Source organism: Equus asinus, chromosome 30 (genome assembly GCF_041296235.1).
Source record: "Equus asinus isolate D_3611 breed Donkey chromosome 30, EquAss-T2T_v2, whole genome shotgun sequence".
NCBI lineage: Eukaryota > Metazoa > Chordata > Mammalia > Perissodactyla > Equidae > Equus > Equus asinus.
Genome location: NC_091819.1, coordinates 469,083 through 492,046, shown reverse-complemented (window position 1 = coordinate 492,046; position 22,964 = coordinate 469,083). Strand labels below are relative to the sequence as shown.

Sequence of the window (22,964 nt, the reverse complement as noted above, 5' to 3'; positions counted from 1 at the left end):
AGCGGCCCAGGGTTTGCAGGTTCAGATCTGCACGGACCAAGCACAGCTCCTTAAGCCACACTGGGGCTGCAGCTCCATAAAACAGAGGAAGATTGGCACGGATGTTGGCTCAGTGACAATCTCCCTCAAGCAAAAAGAGGAAGACTGGCAACAGATGTTAGCTCAGGGCTGATCTTCCTCACACACACACACACACACACACACAGAAGAAAAAAAGACAAATTTTGCTGTGGTATAGCCCTATTTATTGACATTTATAAAAGAGTTTTCTTATATATGTTAAGGAAGAAAAGAAAAACAGGCTATGCAAGAGAAAAATAAAACACTGGAAAGATACATAGCAAAAAAGTTAACAGTGGTTGTCTTTGGTGGTAGATTATAGACGATTTTCTCTTGCTTCCTTAACCATTTTAAATACAATCTGAAATATATTAAATAAATTAAATATCTATTAAATAATAAATTAATTTCAGATTAAGAGAAAAAGTTAATACAACGAAGTTCATAGTCCTTTACCCAATTTCATATCCAGAAGTTTATTCTAAGAAAACAAGTCACCCAGTCAACAAAATACATACATGAAACTAATTAAAGTATTACATTAAGAAGATATAATTATTATGGTATTATTATAATAGTGAATATTATACAGGATGTTTTTTTTTAGGAAGATCAGCCCTGAGCTAACTACTGCCAATCCTCCTCTTTTTGCTGAGGAAGACTGGCCCTGAGCTAACATCCATGCCCATCTTCCTCTACTTTATACGTGGGATGCCTACCACAGCATGGCTTTTTGCCAAGCGATGCCATATCCTCACCCGGGATCTGAACGGGCGATCTCCGGGCCGCCGCCAAGAAGTGGAATGTGCGAACTTAACCGCTGCACCACTGGGCCGGTCACTATACAGCATTTTAAAATGCTAGGATTTACAAAGAGCTCATACCAATAAATAAGAAAAAAGACTAACAATTTACAGAAAAATGGGCAAATTGTATTAATAGCAGGAAAAATGGTCAATCATAAAAAAGACTGCCATCCAATATCACTCGAAACTCAAGAAATATACAAGACCTCCTTGTTTTCACCTATCAGATTAGCAAAGATTAAATATATATGTACCAGCAGTACTAGCAATATGTGAGGAAACATGTATCTGATGGTAGATTAGTACAATGTGTCTGGAGCGCAATCAGAAAGCATCATATTTTGAAAGGCTGGCTGACCCAGCAATTAATTCCTCTGATAGGAATTTACAAATACTTAACTACCACTCACAACACCAAGGTACAGACACAAGGAAATTCACTCCAGAACTGTTTTAAGTTAAAACGTTAATAACCATCAGTGGGGAATAAGCTAAATAAATACTGGTACATTCGTAAACAGCAATAAAATACTCTGCAACTGTAATAAAGGAAAACAGTTCTAGATGTTCTAAGTATGGAAAGATAGCCAAGACTGGATGAGCAAAAAACTAAAACATGTAAAACTGTGTTAACAGTATTACATACATATAAATTTTAAATACTATCATAATAGGAAGGGGAAAAGAGTCTTCTTTTTTAATTTCAAATCTATATTGTTGGAATGTATCACTATTGATTGCTTTTAGTTTAAAACAAGGTTTTGTTTTAGTGATAAGCAAGACTTAAATAAAAATGTCCACCAGCAATGCCTAATAAAGTATTATGTTAAAAAGTAGATTGCAAGGGTCAGCCTGGTGACGGAGAGGTTAAGTTGGTACATTCTGTTTTGGCGGCCCGGGATTCGCTGGTTTGGATCCCAAATGCCGACATGGCACCACTTGGCAAGCCATGCTTGTGGCAGGCGTCCCACATATAAAGTAGAGCAAGATGGGTATGGATGTTAGCTCAGGGCCAGTCTTCCTCAGCAAAAAGAGGAAGACTGGCAGCAGATGTTAGCTCAGGGCTAATCTTCCTCAAAAAAAAGCAGATTACATTTTATCACAATTAAAAAGAAAAAAGCAGATTACAAATTGGTACAAAGCTATTTTTCTACCACACCAAAAAGAAAAAAAGGAAAAAAAACGGTAATTTTTAAGAAGGCAATTACAGATAAGGCCTTCAACTGTTTAATACATACTGAATCTTCAACAAAGACTAGGGCTAATATTTAAAATGTTAAAGACATACTGTATTCTGTTAATAAACTTAAAAATACTCCATCCTGGGTCAAAAAAGATGAAAGTGATTTATTTTTTGTTTAACTTAATAACTAAAGAAAGCAACGTGTTTAACTGTGCAGAATACAATATGGTAGAAGGAAATCACATTGCTTCTTAATATTTTAGAGCAGTCTAATAGAAGACTATTGCTCAGGGCTTTGCTCTCTAATATTTTATAAAAGATGTAGGTTTTCTGAAATGAATTGATCTGGGCTAAACATTAGACCAAAAAGTATCAAAGATAATGTGTCAGAATACTGTACAAAGATTAACATACTGTCCCAATGGCCTAAAAATTTTATAAACTAAGACTTCCGGAAAATATATAATGATATTCCATCATTAATCAAAAATGTCTTCTAATCCCAAAACACAAATGATATAGAAATTCACTTCATCTCAAGTCTGTATATTAAAGTTTATAAATTAAGGTGACCTGTGCCTTTGTATGTACATATGTGTGTTTATTATATAATTTATGCTTATTTTAGCCTGAAGCTTTTTCAAATAAAATCAAATCCCAAAAATGAAGAATCAAGAGGTAAAACACTACTACCTATCTGTCGCTAAGGAAGCTCAGACAGTGAGTATAATATGTTTAAAACTAAAATTGCTGGGGCCGACACGGTGGCGCAGCAATTATGTTCACACGTTCCACTCTCTCGGCGGCCCAGGATTCGCCAGTTCTGATCCCAGGTGTGTACATGGCACCACTTGGCAAGCCATGCTGTGGTAGTCATCCCACATATAAAGTAGAAGATGGGCAAGGATGTTAGCTCAGGGCCAGCCTTCCTCAGGAAAAAAAGAGGAGGATTGGTAGTAGTTAGCGCAGGGCTAATCTTCCTCAAACAAAAAAAAATCCAGAACTAAAATTAAAATTGCCTCAGAAGATCATGCCTTCATTAGACACAGATCACTACAAAGTTTGTCTGCTCTTCTGGTTACAAAGAACGAGAGAAAATGGGATAAATGTCATTTGGTTTTGAGACTTTGTCAGCTACAAAGCTCTAGTCCAACAAAAAAATTACCCATTATTTGCAATCTTCACTGTTATATTAGAACTAAGATTATCTTTGGCAAAGTCTGGCCTCGCTGACATCTACATGGGGGGGAAAGGCCATTAAAGAAGGGAAGAGACCATAATAAAGCTTCTAAGTGAAAATTTTGGAACAGGAAAGTAATTTTCAAATTAAGTAGCCAAATAAACAACAAAAATCTCCACTTAGAAACATTGTAACAATTTTTTACCTAAAAAGTATCTAAGAGAGATAGCATATAATCTAACCAAAACTTTTAGACTTTACCAATAAAATGGTTCATAAATCATTTATTCTAATGTAAAAACAGTATTTCCATACCAACTCAGTTTTATAAGAGTTCACAGATCACAAGCAGTCCGATATAAATTCCCTGCTGAGATTCATCTTAATTTACCTTTAAAACTTTAAAATGGTTTTATTTTAACCCTTTCAAACTAAAAGTTCAGGGGCTGGCCCCGCAGCCAACTGGTTAAGTTTGTGCGCTCCGCTTTGGTGGCCCAGGGTTTCACGAGTTTGGATCCTGGGCGTGGACATGGCATCAAGGATCAAGCCATGCTGAGGCAGAGTCCCACATTAGCAGAACTAGAAGAACCTACAACTAGAATATACAGCTCTGTGCTGGGGGGCTTTGGGAGAAGAAGAAAATAATAATAAAAAAAAGTTCAACCATATTGCTTAAAAAGCTCAATTAGGGCCGGCCCTGTGGCCGAGTGGTTAAGTTAGCGCACTCAGCTGCAGGCAGCCCAGTGTTTCACCAGTTCAAATCCTGGGCGCGGACATGGCACTGCTCATCGAGCCACGATGAGGTGGCGTCCCACATGGCACAACTAGAAGGACCCACAACTAAGAATATACAACTGTGTACCAGGGGGCTTTGGGGAGAAAAAAGGAAAAAAATAAAATCTTAAAAAAAAAAAAAAAGCTGGCCCCGTAGCCAAGTGGTTAAGTTCACATGCTCACTTTGGCGACCCAGGGTTTTGCCGGTTTGGATCCTGGGCACAGACATGGCACCGCTCATTGGGCCATGCTGAGGCAGCATCCCACATGCCACAACCAGAATATACAACTATGTACTGGGGGTATTTGGGGAGAAAAAGCAAAAAAAAAGACGAAGAATGGCAACAGTCGTTAGTTCAGGTGCCAATCTTTAAAAGGAAAAAAAAAAAAGCTCGGGGTTGGCCCCGTGGCCGAGTGGTTGGGTTCGCACGTTCCGCTGCAGGTGGCCCAGTGTTTCGTTGGCTCGGGTCCTGGGCGCGGACATGGCACTGCTCGTGGGCTCCCCTGGGGCAGCGTCCCACATGCCGCAACTGGAGGGACCCACAGCGAGGAATATATAACTACATACTGGGGGGCTTTGGGGAGAAAAAGGAAAAACAAAAAATCTTTAAAAAAAAAAGCTCCATTATTTTCCTGAGCACTAAAAAATATATCCCTTGGGAAGGCAATTAAGTTGGAAGTTGAAGCTTTAAAACCCTCAGAGAGGCCTGAGAAACACCAGGTAAACATTTTCCTTAGTCCCAGAATTAACTTAGCAACAAAAACTTACAGCACATTTACCTGAGACAAATGTTTGATAAAATTGACCAGCGTGAGAATAACTTTCCTAGGATGCTTAAAGATTCTTAGAAAATGCCATGAAAGTTCACTTTGTAAATGACCCATTACTAGCATCCACCTACCTAAGATATTAGATGACTGTTTTGATCTTTCTCATTATACAGAGGCTGTCATCACTTGGAAATATGATAATGAGCAAAATGAGAAAGCATAACTCTCTACAGAGGCTACAAAAGTTGGGTCTCTGACTCCCTGCAGACAAAACCAATTAAAAATCAGTATCAAAAGCACATTCTGGTAAGTTCACAAAGTATAATATTAACTAAGGACCAAAGCATTTTTCTAACTGCACATGGTCTATCAAATCCAGTCATCATAGAAAAAATGCACTCACAAGACTTTAATTTGATACCAGCAGAGCTAGACTCAAGTGTTCTAAATCCAGTGTTCCAGTTTCTAGGTTATCGACATCAACACAAAACTGTAGTGCAAAATTTGAAGGATCCAAAGAATGTATCTTAGTAAGTACTTTAAGGAAAGTTAGAAAATCCTTCAGTTGAGCATAGCAAGATTTATCAACCTTATTAGAGATTTCAATAACCAAATGAAATACAATTTAAAAGACTTTCTCAGCAAGTTTTATGTCAGTACGATGCCCCTAAAACACCCTCACAAATGCAAGAGGTAGAACTAGGTACACATCATCATCATTCTAAATCCCCATTTATAAATTATAAAAACAAGCAGAGTTACTATTCATGAGCCCCTCAACGGGGTCTGATGGCCACTACTCACTGATGGGTGTCTATCAGGAAGGCTTTGTAACATAAAGGGCTTTATTCAGTGTTTTCCAAACAGAAATGAAATGTGTTAGATATAATGCTGCTGCTTCTCCCTTGCTTCTTACTTCCCTCAGGGTAGGCTTGGCACCAAGTAACTTTAATTAGCCATCCATTTGTTCAAAGTCTGTTTACTATCTCCCATCCTTAGCGAGCCTCTAGTGAAAAAACACTTTAGGGGCTGGCCCCATGGCCGAGTGGTTGAGTTTGCGCGCCCCGCTTCACCCACCCAGGGTTTCACCGGTTCAGATCCTGGGCGCCAACATGGCACCACTCACCAGGCCAGGCTGAGGCAGCGTCCCACATGGCACAGCCAGAAGAACCTACAACTAAAATATACAACTTGTACTGGGGGAATTTCAGGAGAGGAAGTAGAAAAAAAGAAGACCGGCAGCAGTTTTTAGCTCAGGTGCCAATCTTTAAAAAGAAAAAAACACAACACTTTATTTTGAGAATTTTCTTTTTAGTCTATGGAATCACACTTTTATACCCTAAAATCAGAGGGTCTTAAGTTGTATATAAATTGAATGCGTGTGGATTTTTCTGAGAAGGTCCACAGCTTTCACCAGAGTCTCAAAGGGGTCTATAACCTAACAAAAAAAAACTCCTGGGAGTATGTTTTGCTTTCATAAAAATTTTTCTACCTTCAAGTTCTTATCTCACTATCCCATCCTACTTTCTTTCAATCCCTCCTCCCTGTGCTCAACCAAGAAACCAAGAGAGGCTGATGGATAAGACGCCTGCTCCTCAGAATGTCAGGAGGCTATACGGCACTGGACAGAAAGAGCAAAGCACTCAGTCAGAAGACCTGGATTTGCATTTGGGTTCTTTACCACCACTTGAGGGATCTCTACTTCTCGGTCTGCAAAGTATGAAGAGCAGCTACCTTTAGGACTGTGCTGAGAATTGAAATTACAAATACAAAGGTTTTTTCTTTTTTACTATAAAGCAAAAATAACAAGTATTATTTTACATTAAGTTCTGATCACTGAAATATAACCTTCCTTTAGCAAAAAGTCACTGCAACCTCAACTTTCAAGGAGCACCTGACCTCAGCCTATCTCTAGTTGGCATCTAGTCAGTGGCGGGCACTTTTCATCACAGCAATTTCAATACAGGCTAAAGGGCTCCCCTCTGTTTTTTCTCCAATGCTCATTTTTAAAGCACAGTGACGCCATCCACCTCTTCCTTGTACACTAAAACAGATGTAAAAGAGGACAGGCTCTGAAGTCACACTGCCTCTGTCCAAATCCAGGCTCAACTGTGGGACTTTGTACTACAGTTAATCTCCCTGGACCTTAAGTACATGTAAAAAGAGGACATTATGAGGCTTAAATAAAATAATACAGGTAAAGCCTTTAGACAGGTACCTGGCTTTTACAAAGCAAATGATCAAAAATGTTAGTTACTAGGAAATGGAAGCCTAAAGCAACCCTGAATTTTTTTTTTTGGATTGGTTATGTTTAACACAATGGTTTTCAATTCTCTAATTTTCATTATAAAATTGTCTAAAATAGAATTTATAAATTAATATATAATAGTCAAGGCCCATTAATTTATTTTTTTGCCATATTTTTTAAAGTAGCAGAATATAACATCAGATTTCCATGTTTAAAGAGCTGCTTCTAAGATTGTTTTAGGTATATAATTCGAGGGCAGGGGCAGATAACAAAAAAAGCCCGCTTCAACATTTTAGTTGTTACTGGTTATATGAGAAAATTTTTTGCCCTTTTGAAAACATTTTTAAATTTTCACTTCATAGAAGTAAGTGATAGGTGAATAACAGAAGTTTTTACCAAACCCTCTACCAGTTTTGTAATGGCCTCTTCAAAGGATGACCACAGACAGAAACCTCCTACACAGATCATGCATTTATTTCTGAGTCGTCTTTGCAGAAGTAGGTTTCCCTTTTTACTACTACAATAACTCTCAAATTTTTGGCCTTACGACCTCTTTAAACTCTTAAGAACTTGAGGAACTCAAAAATCTTTAGTTTATGTGGGTTATATTTATTCATTTTTATCACATTAGAAATTAAAACATTTTTAAAAATCAAATCATTGAATAATACCCAAAAAAAGAGAGAGAAGAATGACACTGTTAAATTTTGCAAATCTCTTTAATTGTCTAGAAATAAACTAGATTTTCTTACCTTCTTCTGCAGTCATTCAGTTGTAGCATGTTGTTTCGGTGAAAGTACATGAAGAAAATTTGGTCACAGATACTTAGTTGAAAAGAGGAAGTTCTCATAGATCTGCTGAGAGGGTCTTGTGAACCCTCTGAGTGTCCTGAGCCCAAATCTTGGAAATAACTGCCCTAATAGTTCCCCTACAGGATTCTCCATCCAATCTGTCCCTCCAAAGAAATCTGTCCATACAGACTTTAAAAGCAGCCCCTTCAAGTGTTTTCTCCATTCACTAACAATGATTTCTTGACCTATGTGTGTAATGCCAACATTCTTAGAAAAGGTATACCTATGTCAACCCAGTCCTTCCCTAAAGTCCTACCACGAAAAAAGATCCCAAAAATACCAACACAATTGTTTGCAAACATACACGAACTTTTAATAGCCATATTAAAATAGTTAAGTACCAAGTGATAAGAATTTTTTTAAAATTATAACTCCTGGGCCTGCCCAGTGGCATAGCAGTTAAGTTCAGAGTGATCTGCTTCAGCTGCTTGGGTTCATGGGTTTGGATCCTGGACATGGACCTACACAACTCGTCAACCATGCTATGGCGGCAACCCACATACAAAATGGAGGAAGACTGGCACAGATGTTAGCCCAGGGCAAATCTTCCTCAGGAAAAAAAAAAAAAATTACAACTCCTATAGATAGACAGGCTCTGGTAAAAGCCATCAGTTTTCAGTTTTACCGAGCAACTTCTTTGAAAGAATATTTTAATTTCTGAATATTAAACATTCGGAAAGGCAAAGTACTGTCTCTCTGGACCATCTATTAGTAAATGAAAATAGACTGGTAAGAAAGGGACATGCCATGGTATTTACTCTTTAAGCATTAGTCCCAATAAGTTCCTCTTTCACCACTTTTCATACAACTTGGCAATAATAATCTGTATTTGCAGGGCCTTTGAACGACTCAAGTTTATTACTGTTAAAACCATGTGAAAATATAAAATGCTTCTCTCATTAATACTGCTCCCCAAACCTCAAAGAAATAGTTTCCTTCCAGGCCACTTTATAGGAACAAGCTAAGTACCATTTTGTTTACAAACAATAAGAGTAAGGGAATAACTAGACCACATGAAGACCTTCTTACTCTTCCAAAATGTCCCTAATACATGTCTACCAAAGTTACCTACTAGAAGGATTTATACAGATTTTTGGCATTTCCCCAAAGTCTTATCAGGCCTATAACGGAAGCATCCTTTTAAAATTTACCCAGGATTCTAAGAAAGCTAAATCCTTAGAACAAAACATCTTCCACTCAAATGAGCTGACATCATGATGGGTCAATCATGAAAAGTTAACAGGAAAGCATTATTTCTTTCAGGTCATTCACTGACATCTTACGGTACAGAAGTCACTGAATGGGATACAAAGAAATTTCAGATCCTTCTCCCCAACAGCAATTATGACTGATAGAAATATTACTTCAATATCCCATGTTATGATCAAGTGGCTATACTGCCACAGTTTTTCCCCCAAGGAAAGTATTTAATAAATGGTTTTGATTCTGTTTTCTTTCATACCTAGTATCCCAGTGAGGAAAAGACAATTTCTGGCAGAAAACTGAGGCTGCCGAGGTTAAGAAAAGATTACATACTTGAGAAAGGTTCCAAAACTGATTTGTTTGTCAGAGGAAGGGGTTTAGGAAAGAGGCTGGACTCCGCCCCCTCAACCTTCCCTCAGCAACACCCAAACCTACCTGGGTACCAAGGGCAGGGAAAGTTAAACATCCCACACCTTAACTTTAAGGCCTCATGAGATCTGTAAACACATGCTCTCCCTTTAAGTACTTTATAAACTGGTCACTCCTAGAGATTCAAAATCAAGGACAGGAAATGGACAGCAGCAACACTAAAAAATAAGCCTCAGTCTCAGAGAAGATACTAAAAGACTGCAAAATCTTTGTTTTGCTTGATTTTCCATCTGAAGATACATTAGCAATTGTACTAAAAGAAAAAGTAAATAGTAAGTCACACATTTCACTAGATGCAAATATTTAACAGCTGTTTAGTCCTGCTACAATTAAGATATATTAACTGTAAGCCTAACGTTAAAAGTGGAAATAATTTTAGAACATGTATGATCCTTAATAGCCATATTTGAAGCAAAAGACTGAAGCTTGAACCTGAATTGGAATCGCCAAGAAGCTGTTCCATTTATCCAACTGCCAGATTCCGTTTATCCAACTGCCAGATCATTTAGTATTTACACAAGGGCAACCTGCCAGTCTATTTGATAAACTATAATTCTGACCATGCTTCAAGGCTAGATCTCCTGTTTGAAAGAAAAAAGAATGTACTGATGCACAGGAATGCTCAATTTAGGATAGTAGATAATAGATCTTATCTCCAAAGATCTTAAAATAAATTTATCCTATGACATATCTCAGACCATGCTGTGTGTTACTGCTGTAGAGAAAGCACTATCAACCGCCTTATTTTTTCACCTTTATTGCCATATTTAATGATCATATGATTTAAAAGATCCACTTTGACCTAAAATATGAGGAAGTCGCAGCCTGATAAAACTGGTCCTCATTTGAATGGCTGCCTGGTATCAATGGAACACACAATATAAACACTCTTCTATTATCTACTTTTCCAGGTTTTAAACAGAGAATTTTGCAGCTGTGCGTAGAGTTGAGACCTAAGAAAATCATCGCCGTGAAGTCATGTAAGTCTGAAATACTGACTGTCAACAAACCTGCTCTTTCCTCCTTGGCTTCCCAGAACTTTTCCTGCTGCCTCCAGCTAGATCCTCTTCCCTCATTAAAACACTGGCGTTTCTGGGGGTTCTGTCATGATCCTCATTCTCATTCTACATCCCTATTTCCTCCCTAACCCTGTCCTAACCCAAAGCCTTCCCTGACATCCCAGACAGCCCCTTCTCCCCATATTTCACCCAACTCCATATCCCCCCAACCCTAATATCTTCAACCATTCTATATACAATTCCCATTATTTGTAACACATCATATTATATAATCTAGCAGTAGATCTTTCTCACCAGCAGACTGAGTTCCTTTAAGTCAAAGCTGTTTAATTCATTTCTAAAACCCTAGAACCTTAACATAACACCTGGCACTTACTCACCTATCAATAAATGTACTGAACTCACAACCAACCCAAAGGACCTAATTAATTTCTTCATTCACCAGAGCTGACAAAAAGGATTCTCTAGTTTCCTGTAGTAGAGTTGAAAATTTGTTAGTTCAAATTCAACAGGTAAGAGAATCCCTTATATTAACAGATGCCTAAACCTCATCAGGAAATTAACCTAAACCAGCAGTTCTCAAACTTAGCTGAGCTTTAGAATGACCAGAGGAGCTTCTTAAAATTCAAACACTTGAGCCCCACATGAGATTCTAACTCAGTTCTTCTGGGGTGGAGGCCAGAATGACCTTGATGGTAGGCAGGGGTACATTCAGGGGGCCTGAGTCCTAATCACTCCTCCAATTGAAGCTAAGTAGTCAAATTCATCAATTTGAAATTGATGAACTATGAGTTTCCATACAAATGAGCCAATCAACCAACAATACACAAAAGGGCTAACCTCATACACACTGACAAATTAAAAGAATGAGGGTATATGATTTAAAATTTTATAAACAAATATAATGGACAAAAGAAAATGGTACCTGGATATCCTATATGTGCAATATTTTTACTGATTTCCCTGCACCTGTGTCTGGAGAGCCAGAACCTGTGAGGGAAGATGAGAGAAGCTGGCTAATTTCTAGGAACTATGAAGGGAGCCACTGTGTATTAGAAGGAAGAACAATGAACTTGGATGTAAAAAGCCATTGTTTGGAATTCCTCAATCTGTCCTTTAAAAGCTGCATCACCTTAGACAAATCACTTAACTTCTCTCAGCAGTTTCCTCATCTATAAAATTGTCTTACCGTAACAAAATGTTTTTTGCTGAACCTATCAGAAAAAAGGGCAGCCTACCAGGATAGAATGTGTATAACCAAAAAGAATAAGATTCATAATTTTCCATCAACCATCTCATGTAATCAATTGTATCATTACTACAGACGTATAACAGGCAATATAAATAGTGGTTAATAGCACATAGCTTGGAACCTATACTGCCTGGGTTCAAATCCTGGCTCCACGACTTACTAGTTAGGTGACCCTGAGTAAGTTTACTCACCTCTTTAGGCTTCATTATGTAAACCAGGGCCAGTATTATCCCCATTTTATAGGCAGGCTAGTGGAATAAAACTCTGAAAATGGTCATGATCCTCTTAAGACTAGCAGTTGAAGGATAACATGTAAATAATGGAACACACAACAGAAGCCAAATGTTTTGATTCCTACTCTAGTATTCTTTCCATGTAATCTGTATTCTCTTCAAGTTTTCATTTCCTAGCTAGCTAATACCAAACTCCAAAAACAAATTATCTTGTATCCTAACTCAAATTCTAAGCCCTGCTCCCCTAAAAAAATCTTTTTTTTTAAATGGCAATTAATTTTTTTTTTTTTTTTAAGATTTTACTTTTCCTTTTCTCCCCAAAGCCCCCTAGTACACAGTTGTCTATTTTTAGTTCTGGGTCCTTCTAGTTGTGGCATGTGGGACACTACCACAGCATGGCTTGATGAGCGGTGCCATGTCCACACCCAGGATTCCAACCAGCAAAACACTGGACCAGCGAAGCGGAGCATGTGAACTTAACCACTCCGCCACGGAGCTGGCCCGTAAAAAAATCTTAATGAGCAATTATCTATTATGTAAGTCAAAGATATAGTTTACAAACGGAAGATAGGAAAAGCCACAAGGTTAGTAGTGAAAAAAAGCAGTTATAGAGAAGAGCCCAGAAGAATAGGCTGCCACCAAGTAAAATTTTTAAAAACCCCAAACCCACATCCTACACAAATCCCTGAAGGCAGCCTCCCACTGGAAAATCTGGTGGCTGTTCTCAATTTGTCCAAAATGCATAATAATATTGGATAAGAGTCTCTCTAGGAGAAGAAAAAGCCTGGAATATCTGGAATTTTACAAATAGAGGTTATACTCCAAAAATTCTCTTTATAGACCTCTCTTCATCTCCAACCCCTCACACCTTGTCCCACAAATAAAAAGATACCAGGGTACAAATCCTAAGAAATCCTGCTCTCCCCATTTCTTCCTAAAAGAAATCCTTCTCTCCCCATCTCTTCTCTCCAAGTTAAAGCCTGGCAAGGACGAGACGTTCGTTACCATCTGGTTTAAATATCACCAAATGATGAGTTGGTACAACCACACAGAAAATTGGGAGGATCTTGCCTTAAAGACTTTGTAATTATGTGGTTTCGATAGGGATTTGTTCTGTTTCTGGAGTTAAGAGATTAAAGTAAAACGGTCATGTTTCAGTGTCTGCAGTTGGGGGTACGTGGACCTCATGGGAGTATGTGCTTAATAAAAGCTCCAACCAAGTGCTCAAAACACATCAAGTGTTAGACTTTAGTTCTCTGAACATTACAGTTCGGTCAAGCCGGTAAGATAGCAAGCATTAATGCAGGAATGCACAAAAATCTGCCTAAGGCCACACAAGAAGCACAGCTGGGAGAAGAAATCTTAGCTTTCCTGCATGCTCACAACTAAATATCTCAACATTTAAAGATTTTAAACTTGGCATATACACCATTGGAGAATGTTTTAATACATCTAGAAAACAGTTATGAGTAAATTTCTTGATTCAAAAAAAAAGCCACACTAGTGGAAATATAGCATATAGGGGTTTATCTTAAGAGGCAATGTTGCGGTGAGGTCCAGTAACAGAAGATAGGTTTGAACAAAAAATTGGGGAATCCAGGTGTGTATGACTATATAGGAGTTCTAGTTAGCCTTATTTTTTAAAAAGGTTGCCTGTTAGTAAAGAATAAAATATAATCTGGCTCTGTCCTGAGGATCAAAGTAAACATTTTCTCTGCCACCTCTTCTACTTTTCTCCCCACTTTACAAGTAAGATAACTACATAAAAATAAATACTCAATCTACTAACTTTCTTGTCAGGCAAGAATTGTGATTAGGGGAAATTAAAACAATTTTAAACATTTCTTTACACAAAGCTCACCAAATACAAACTTCTGCCTGTATACACACTATACAAAACATACATAACACCCATGTACCTGCGAATTTTCTGAAATAATTTATAACAAGATTTTAATCTCACTAATCTTTTAAAATATCCAGGTACAGAAAAGCTTCATCTAAACCAGTAGAAGAATTACATTCTGCATATTCTAGTTTTGATGCTGGGCTTTTTGACTTTTCAAGTTTCACTTTTAAAAAATCCCTTCACTGTAGGAGAAAATGAGGGATACATATCTAGCACTAACCCTTGTCTTGCTAAATCTGTCCCCAGACTCTTCTTAGCAGTGAGCAAATAAAGCTTTGGGATTTAAGCTCCTTGCAATCTATCAATTAATTAATCTGGACAGCAGCCCTAGGTCAGTGTCAGATCCCCTTATAGCAGATAAGAAGACACATGCTGGAGAAAAAAAGACAGTCCAAGGTCACGATGAAATCAGATTCAAGACTCTGCTCACTTATTCTAAAAATCTAGAAACGCCAACTCCTTCTTTTACATAATAGAGCAACTAACTTTTAAAAAGTAATAAATAAAAATCCACACACCCTCCCCTTGATAAAGGTTATTTTTATCCCAGCAATATTCCTTAAATTTCACATCTGTTGTAAAGTAACAGATTACCGAGTGAAAGGGAAGCAGTAAGTTCTAAAAAGCCATTCATTACGTGATGTTCTGCCTGGTGGTGTTTAGTCTCCTATTTGAGAAATGAAGTTGGGGGGCGGGAGGACGGACACTTGGATTTTTAAGGGGTTACTGATAGAAAATAGTTGTCAATGACCCGATTTTTAAATTGCTCATTTTGAACATTTGATATCACATAAATGTTAATTAGCAACTCTTCTGAAATAGAAACTGCACCATCAAGGCTGAAAGTCAAATTACCATTCTTCACAGAAAAGTGAACCTGGGGCCGGCCCAGTGGCGCAGCGGTTAAGTGCATACATTCCTCTTTGGCAGCCCAGGGTTTGCCGGGTTTGGATCCCGGGTGCGGACATGGTACCACGTGTCAAGCCATGCTGTGGCAGGCGTCCCACAAATAAAGTAGAGGAAGATGGGCACGGATGTTAGCTCACGGCCGGTCTTCCTCAGTAAAATGAGGAGGATTGGCAGCAGTTAGCTCAGGGCTAATCTTCCTCAAAAAAAAAAAGAAAAGAAAAGAAAAGTGAACCTAACAACCTATCCAAAAACTTATTAGACTCCTGATTCTCATTTCCTTAAAACTCCTTTTCCAGAAAGAGACTTCATTGTATTTCTTGATTACCCCTGACTCCCAGCTCTGTTCTGTTGAGATAAAGTCCGGCAGATAGGAAAACGGACAAAAAGCAGAGACTGCACGATACTGGCAGAGAACGCCCTCCATCCACCACCGTTACCAAACCTCCATGTGCCAAGAGCTGGCCTGAAGATGGTCAACGTTCTGCACAGGTTCCAACAAATGTGTAACAAAGCCATTAACTAAAACTGAGAAATACAATCCCCATCCTAACTGGGCAAAGTGATCATCACTCACTAACAGCTACAAACCTCACTCCTAATTGCCCAAATCTCACTGATACCTTGAATAAGACAAAAGCTAAACCACATTGTTCTCTACAACTGAAGGTCACTAGTTTGCTCTCAACCCCAATGCTGCTACTCTGCTTCCTGCCCTCATATCCAGGAAAACAGCTAGAAACTATATTCTCTCTACTATTGTCTATGTTTGAAAAAAATTTTAATTTACACCCTGTAAGTGATGGCTCTGGCAGAGCAAAGTAACTAGTCTTTACTAGTTTAATAGAAATAAAAGTAAATAATAGAAAAAAAGTTTAAATAATAAAAAAATACATATTTTTAAAAAGAGCATATAGGATGACTCTAGGCCATGTCTAAAGATATATGGTTTTGATGCTTTAAGAGAAACAGTCTACAATTAAAGATCTGAATGTTTAAAAAAAAGAGACTTAAAAGAATGCATTTAGTCAAATTCCACATCTTTGTTCCAAACATCTTATAATTATGGAACAGCAATGTCTCCTTGCCCTAGAGACAGCCTTTCCTCATTAGTCTGGTTCATAAACTTGGGTTCTAAAAGACAAATTCACCATAGAGCTCATCTAATAGTCAATAACAGAAAAAACGAGCATTTTTGGAAGAACTTTTGGAAGCGTACAAAGGTAACAGCTCATTTAATTTTTCTCTTTAATCTCATGCTAGAACACAACAGTTAATAAATACTTAAGAAATCCTCATTAGGTGGCATACAATTCCCACACCTAAAACAAGTTTCTCACAACTCAAGATTTTAAAATCCAGTTATTAGTTTCTCAAACTTCACATAATCTCAAGTAAACAGGAGCAGCCCAGTGATACGGATTTTCCAAAGTATCACTCCACCCACCCACTCTCCCCAAAGGGACTCATCAGTACGCCTCTGGTAATTCCTCTTCAAGTGACCCAAACTTAACAGAAATTTCAGAAAGGAAAGTATAGCTATTCCTTCAGTTCCCAACATTTATTCCACCTAATTTTTTTTTTAGGTTGGCAATGATCTTCTGCACTTAAAACAGGAATATTAGCATAATTTCCAGAGAATATCTATCTAATTCTCTGAGAAAGGAAAAATCACACGACCAGCTCAACACAAACCAAGCTGAAAGGACTGTGCAAGGAGGAAAGCAAGGTTTTTCTAGGTTCTGGTTTTTTAAACCTATAGAAGGCCTTTGGACAGAGGTACAGAATTAGGCTTCTTGGAACTTAAGTCCAGGAACCTAATTAGCACTTTCATTTTGGGGGCATGAGTTTTCCCTTACCCTTTTCTATAGCCAAACTTTAATGTGGCCCAATTAAGAAAACAATGAGAGGTTACAAAAGTCTACAAAAAGATCCTATTTACAGGACGTAAACCAGATTCATTTTTTTTTTAATCAAATAGTTTACAATGGTATTTTCTGCCTTTCTAAAAGAAAATTCTCACTGGCAGCTGTCTGTCTGCCTATATTAAAGTATCCTGAACATCCTGGATTTTGTTATTATCCTCCAAATTAAACAAACAAACAAGTTTAGAACTAATTTATCAACCGGAAATACTCTAAGTCTAGGTGAACACATCATAAACAAAATTAAGTACCTAGAGACAAAGAAACTCAGGGTTAATAATTATTTTGCATTTTTCTTATCGGTGTCTCTTAATAATGAAAGGAATCAAACTCCAGGTTTAATACAGAAGATTTAATAACACTTTTCAAAGGCAATTCTCTATTTATTTTGCTCTTTAAAAAGGTTTACACTGTATGTTTAAAGACAAATTCTATAATCACAGGAAATTTTTCCCGAAAGGGTGTGTGAATCTTTAGCCACCTCATATATTTGTAATATCACTCACTTTCCATTCTAAAAGACTATTATTTTGTTGATTAAGAGTTACAACCAGATGTATATGATGGTGGCTCCTAATGTGACTAACTTACCACCAGCAAAGGCAAATTTAGCTAAACACCCATTCAAAGACTACAACAAACGAAGTTTCTTTCTCCTTTAAGGCAGCCACTTTTGAACTAGAACTCCAGGACTTAATCCAGCCTCCTACCGAGTGAGGAAAAAAACGCTTTTCTTCTGAGCAGTATAGTCCTAAATTTGCCTTAAAAAATAGTTACAAGTAGGTATGGGGTATCTTTTGGGGGTGATGAAAAGTGTTCTAACACTGATTGTGGCGATGGTTGTAGACCTCTGTGAATATACTAAAAACTACAGAATTGCACACTTTAAACTGATGAATTGTATGGTATATAAATTATATCTCAATAAAGCTGTTATTTCAAAATGTAATCAAAAACTCTTCCTTCACTCAAGGATGTTTCCATTGATAAACCTTTTCTCCACATGTTAAGGGTTTAAGGTAGCCAAAGAATCACAACTAGAGAAAAATTCTGTGACACCAAGGAAACTGGGAAAATAATAGAGAGAATTAGGCCAAAGTCAATCAAACCCAAAATTAGAGAGAATGACAGGCTGAAATGAGAGTAAATACGCTCCATATCATTAACACCTCTACCAGACAAAGAAATGTGTTATTTAAGTTCCTCCCTGTTCCTAAGGGTGGAACCAATAGGCTCACTCAAAGATGCTGACTGTATGAAAACACTTAAAAGGTTTACACTTTGGCTATAAAGATGAAGAAATCAAACTAATGACCAGAAGTTGTTAAAAAAAATCTGTCTACTGTGTCATCTGGGGTTTGATTTAAATCCTTGCCTTTTAGATACTGCCAAAGAAGAAATCTGTGGAATCTGCCTATCCATGGCCAAATGTTAGATGTTTGAGGGCAAGAAAGTAAGTTACTAAAGCCATCAAATATATTCCAATCAAACTTGAGAGACTCAAAGAAGTATTTACTTAGCAGCCAACTATTTTTTGGCTAAAAGTTACACTCCTAAAATTAATCATCTCCAAATACCACAAAGTGACATGGAAAATATAATTTGTCCTTAAAAAGACATCTGAGTACATCGAGGAGGAAATGAAAATTTGCATTTTAAAGGTAACAAAACCAGGAATCGGATTAATTGCAAATTAAAAAAAAAAAAAACCACCAAGAAACAAGCCTGGCTACCCTATATACTTGATGTTAATTTGAAACAAAGGTGTGTTTATTTCCCTCTTTAAACTTTTAACTCAGGATTTGAGTAGTCTTCTTGATTTATCTTTTAGCACATTTATCTTACTGTACTTTCACAAATTTCTGTGAACCCCAAGTTTTCAGAAGCCAAGCAGTTTAGGACTCTCACTGCCAGAGCAGCTATAAACTGAAGCTATACAAGTGGCATTAATTAACCATACAAAAGTAAGAAGAGAAGGAAATAGAAATGCTGTATAGTTCTTCCCCTTACCTCCTAACTACAAGTAAAACACCAGTAGCCCCAATCCCCATTTTAATACAGCCACTTGTGTTCCAAAAACTTAGTGAACAAAAAACACCTAGAAACACAAGCATTAAAAAGCTAATGCCATGGAAAATACTTCATACTTCTTGGGGCTTTTTGTTGCTTTATTTCAACTATATGAAACTACTTGTTCAGTTAGCTTCCTAAAACAAAACAGTTCCTAAAACAAAGACTGTTTATATCTCTTAAGAAGTCTTTGTTCCAACAAGACCCTCCTCAAGAGCTACAACTTCTGGAAAATTTTCCCTTTTTGTGGTTATATCAACAACAAGTATTCCCAAACTCCTTCCATTTGGCATGGGAGTTGGTTAAACAAAGGAGGAAGCAAGCCCCCTCCACACAAAGGAGGTCTCCAAAACAGACCCTGGCGACGTGTGTAGACGGTGCCTCTTCCCACCCTTGCTCAGGCTGTAGTACGCACTCCTCAATACAAAATGGTGGCCATGATGCTGTCTGACACTCAGAATGGGAAAAGACAATAACACCATCACACATCCTGCAGCGCTTCCCACTAACGTCCTGGCCAAGATGAGCAAACAGGCAGCCAAACTTAACCACAGCCACACTATCTTTTGTGGGAAAAGAGCCCTAAAAAACAGAGTAAGAAAGTAAGATAAAGGCTTTACCCTAGTCCTGTACCACAATACCAACATGGAGGACCACTCACTCCCAGGAACCCGGCTCCACGCACTCTGGTTACCAAGAATTTAAACGGCCTCGTTTCTGGATAAAACCCCATCACGGCAAACGTCCACTTCGTAACGTGTGACATCAAACTCCAACTGCCAAGCGTTTGAGACGGGCCCCATCCGTCACGAGCTCGAGCCCTGGCTCCAGCAGCGCGGGTTTAACTTCTGCAGGCCTCCGCTCCCTGAGACGCGCTCCCCTCAGGCAGCCCCGTCCCCCGCCGCTTCCCGCAGAGACGCGGCCGCTTCCAGCCTCGCCCCCAGCCCGCCGAGCAGGCAACTCTCCGAGGCGCGTACTTCATCTCCACTGTCGAGTTCGTCCGGCGAAAACTCAGACACGGGGTCCGTGTTTCAACTCGGGGGGAGGGACGGCACAGGCAGACGCAGGAGGGACGGGCCCCCCTCAAAGCGGCTTTCCGAGACGCAGCGGGCACGGACGAGACCCCCGCGACCCCAAGTGTCACTACAAAGAGCAAGCGGGGGGGGCCTCCCGGGGGCGGGGCGGGCTCCTGACCTGTGGCGGCCGTTAAACTCCCTCCCAACGGCCCCCGCCGGCCAACCGCCGCTGAGGCCGGCCCGGACGCTGCCCGCCGACGGTGGGCAGCCGAGCAGGGGCGCCCCGGGGGGGCAGGGAGGGGGCGGCCCGGCTCTCCGCGACGAGCGTTGGGGCCGTTAGGGGGCTGCGGAGCCCCGGCCCGGGCGCCCCGGACAGCGCGGGGGGCCGCGGGGGGGAACGCGAGCGCTGCCGGCCCCGCCGGCCCGCACCCCAGCCCGGCCGCCCGCCGGCCCTCCGCGCCCGGCGCCCCGAACCACCGCCCCCGCACACGGCCGCGGCGCGCCCGCCCGCCGCTCCTCCCGGCCCGGGAGACACGCAGGCCGGGGGCCAGCGGGGTGGGCGCCCCGGCCCGCAGGGTGGGACGCCCAGGTGAGGCCGCTCCGGGCCGCCGCCGCCGCCACACAAAGGACCGGGCGCCGCCGCCATATTGAGAACTTTCCTCAGCGCGACAACTCGCGCTCCCCGCCCCCACTCTCCCCGCCGCCCGCACCCCCTCACAAGGCTCCCCACCCCCTCACACCGAAACACGCACCCCCACACCCGCACCCCCGCTTCCCACAGCCCACCTCACGCCCGCATCCCCGCCTCACACAGCCCACCTCACACCCGCACCCCCACTTCACACACAGCCCACCTCACACCGCCGCCCCCACTTCACACACAGCCTACCTCACCGCCGGCCCCACAGCCCCCTCGCACCCCCTCACCCCCACGCCCCCTCGTCGCCCCGGCACCCCCTCACACCCATCCCACACACCCGCCCCCCCACACACACCCGCGCCCCCGCCTCAGCCGGCCGCACGCAGCCCGCGCCCGGGGAGCCCCGGCCCGGCCCCGGGACCGAGGCCCCGCGCCCCCTCCGGGCCCCGGAGCGACCCCCGCACCCGGGCCGAACCCGGGCCCCGCCGCACGTCCCCGCCGCGCCCCCTCGGCCCCGACCCCCGGGCGACCCGGCCGCGAGCGGGCGGGCGCCGGCCACTCACCGGCGGCGGCCGCACCTTACAGATGCCCGTCTGCTCGGCGATGGGCCGGATCTTGTGGATGAAGGCGAAAGGGTCGGCGAACTCCTCCCAGCTGGGCTCGAAGACCGGGCACTCGGGCGGCGGCAGGAACTCGCCCAGCGGGCCCGGGCCCCCGAGCGACGGCGCGGCGGCCGCCTCCATCCCCGCGCGGTCCGGCCGAGCCCTCGGCCTGCTCTGCCTCCTCCTCCTCCTCCTTCGCCGACGACGACGTTGCCGTCTCGCCGCGAGCCCACGCCGTGCGCCTCCGCCGCCACGGCGAGGAAAAGGAGTCCCGCCCCACCCCCACCCGCCGCCCCGGATCGGGCGGGGCCGGCCCCCCGCCCCCGAGGGCCATGGAGCCGGCGCTCCCCGGCCGCGCAGCCCGAGCTCGGGGCCCTTCGCTCAACAAGTTCCCGGCCTGCTGGGGGGGTCCGCCGCCGGAGCGGCCGGTTCGGTCCTGTCGAGACTCCGCGGCCGGCGCCCCGGGCGCAGCGCGCACGCAGTCCCCCGGGGCCGCGCGCCGGGCGCGGAGAAGGGTCTTCCGGGCAGAAGGGACGGCTCCAGCGACGGACAGCGTGGACGGACGCGAGGAAACGAGTCAGCACGACAAGAAGCCAACACTCTGAGCACTCGCACATTCCGAGCGCTTTGCATGATTAATCATTTACGCGACGAGCCCACGAGGCAGGTGCTCTTAGCTCCGCTTTACACGTAAGGACAGCGAGGCACGGGGGGATTAAGCTATTTGCCCACATTCATGCACTAGTGATGACGGAGACTATTGGAAGGTGGGGGTGTCCCAGGGAGAGAGTGGTCCACGAGCAGTATGACCGCGAGGCTGGATGTGAGGAGCGAAAGACTAGAAATTATCCACTGAGAAACGAGGGGGCCTAAATTACGGCGGTGGTGCTCTTGATTAGGAGGGATGCAAATGTAGGAGATAAAATCAGGACGCAGGGATAAATTGGGGACGGTAAGGGATCCAGGATGATTCAGGAGTCTAGGATGCACGCCTGAGCGGATGCTGGCCGGTTGGCATTGCTGGGCATTCACCTAGATGATTATATAAACAAGAAGTCAGTCTGGGGTCGGAGATAACGTGTTCACTTGTGGACAAGCTGAGTTTGAAGCGTCTTTGGCGCAGTTGAAGATATCCAACAGGCTGAAGGGTATCAGTCTGAAGGGGAGACGTGAGAACTGGAGATGTAAATCGGAGTTATTAGCATATGAGTGACAGCCATTATTTATCTGACGCCGACTGTATGTAACGTATTGTTATAAACGCTTTGGTATTTTAGCTCATTGAATCTTCACAACTATCCTGTGGGGTAGGTACTGCTATTTTCCCCGTTTGCAGAGCTGGCGATGGAGTCAACAGAGGTTAAGTAGCTGCAAGAGATAGGAACATTTTTGACACATTTTTGGAGGTAGGGTGTGCGTAGTGTCCTGCCCCAGAAAAGAAGAGTGAGGAAACTCAAAAAGTAGGACTTCAACACTAAAAAGACCTCTTATCCAGAAAGCAGCCCACCCATGGAAGGACGTTTGCCAGGGCCTCCTTAGGCGAGATGAACAGTGTGCCAGCCCTGCCTTCAGATTCCCCTACAGGAACAAACTTATCCTTAAGGATCCTTCAACTAGAGCAAGGAGGGGGAAAGCCTCCTCTTCACTGAAGTCTTCCCACAGGTACTGGGCCCCAAAAGAGTTCAGAGAAGTCCCTGGAGAAGGCAGTCCTTTTCTTAGCTCTCCGGGGCGCTGGGGCCCAGGCAAGCCTTTTCCTGCAGTGGAGACTGAAGGGGCAGAGGGCACCCTATCAGAGAAGGAATCATCAGCGTGAGAGAGGCACGGGACACGGCAAGCTGTCATAGGGTGTCAACGACAACATCGAGGTGGTGGCTGCAGGGAAACCTG

At 42.1% G+C, this 22,964-nt stretch overlaps 1 protein-coding gene across 1 annotated transcript in view; it reads right to left on the bottom strand.

Annotated features, from left to right (window-relative positions):
• Positions 1-21,650, bottom strand: part of KDM5B (lysine demethylase 5B) — a 77,305-nt gene extending 55,655 nt beyond the window's left edge. The window contains 2 exon segments of the mRNA XM_044762995.2: positions 21,039-21,219; positions 21,221-21,650. Of these exon segments, the coding sequence (XP_044618930.2) occupies positions 21,039-21,219; positions 21,221-21,411 (372 nt within the window). The 5' untranslated portion in view covers positions 21,412-21,650.
• Positions 21,651-22,964: the final 1,314 nt, after the last annotated feature.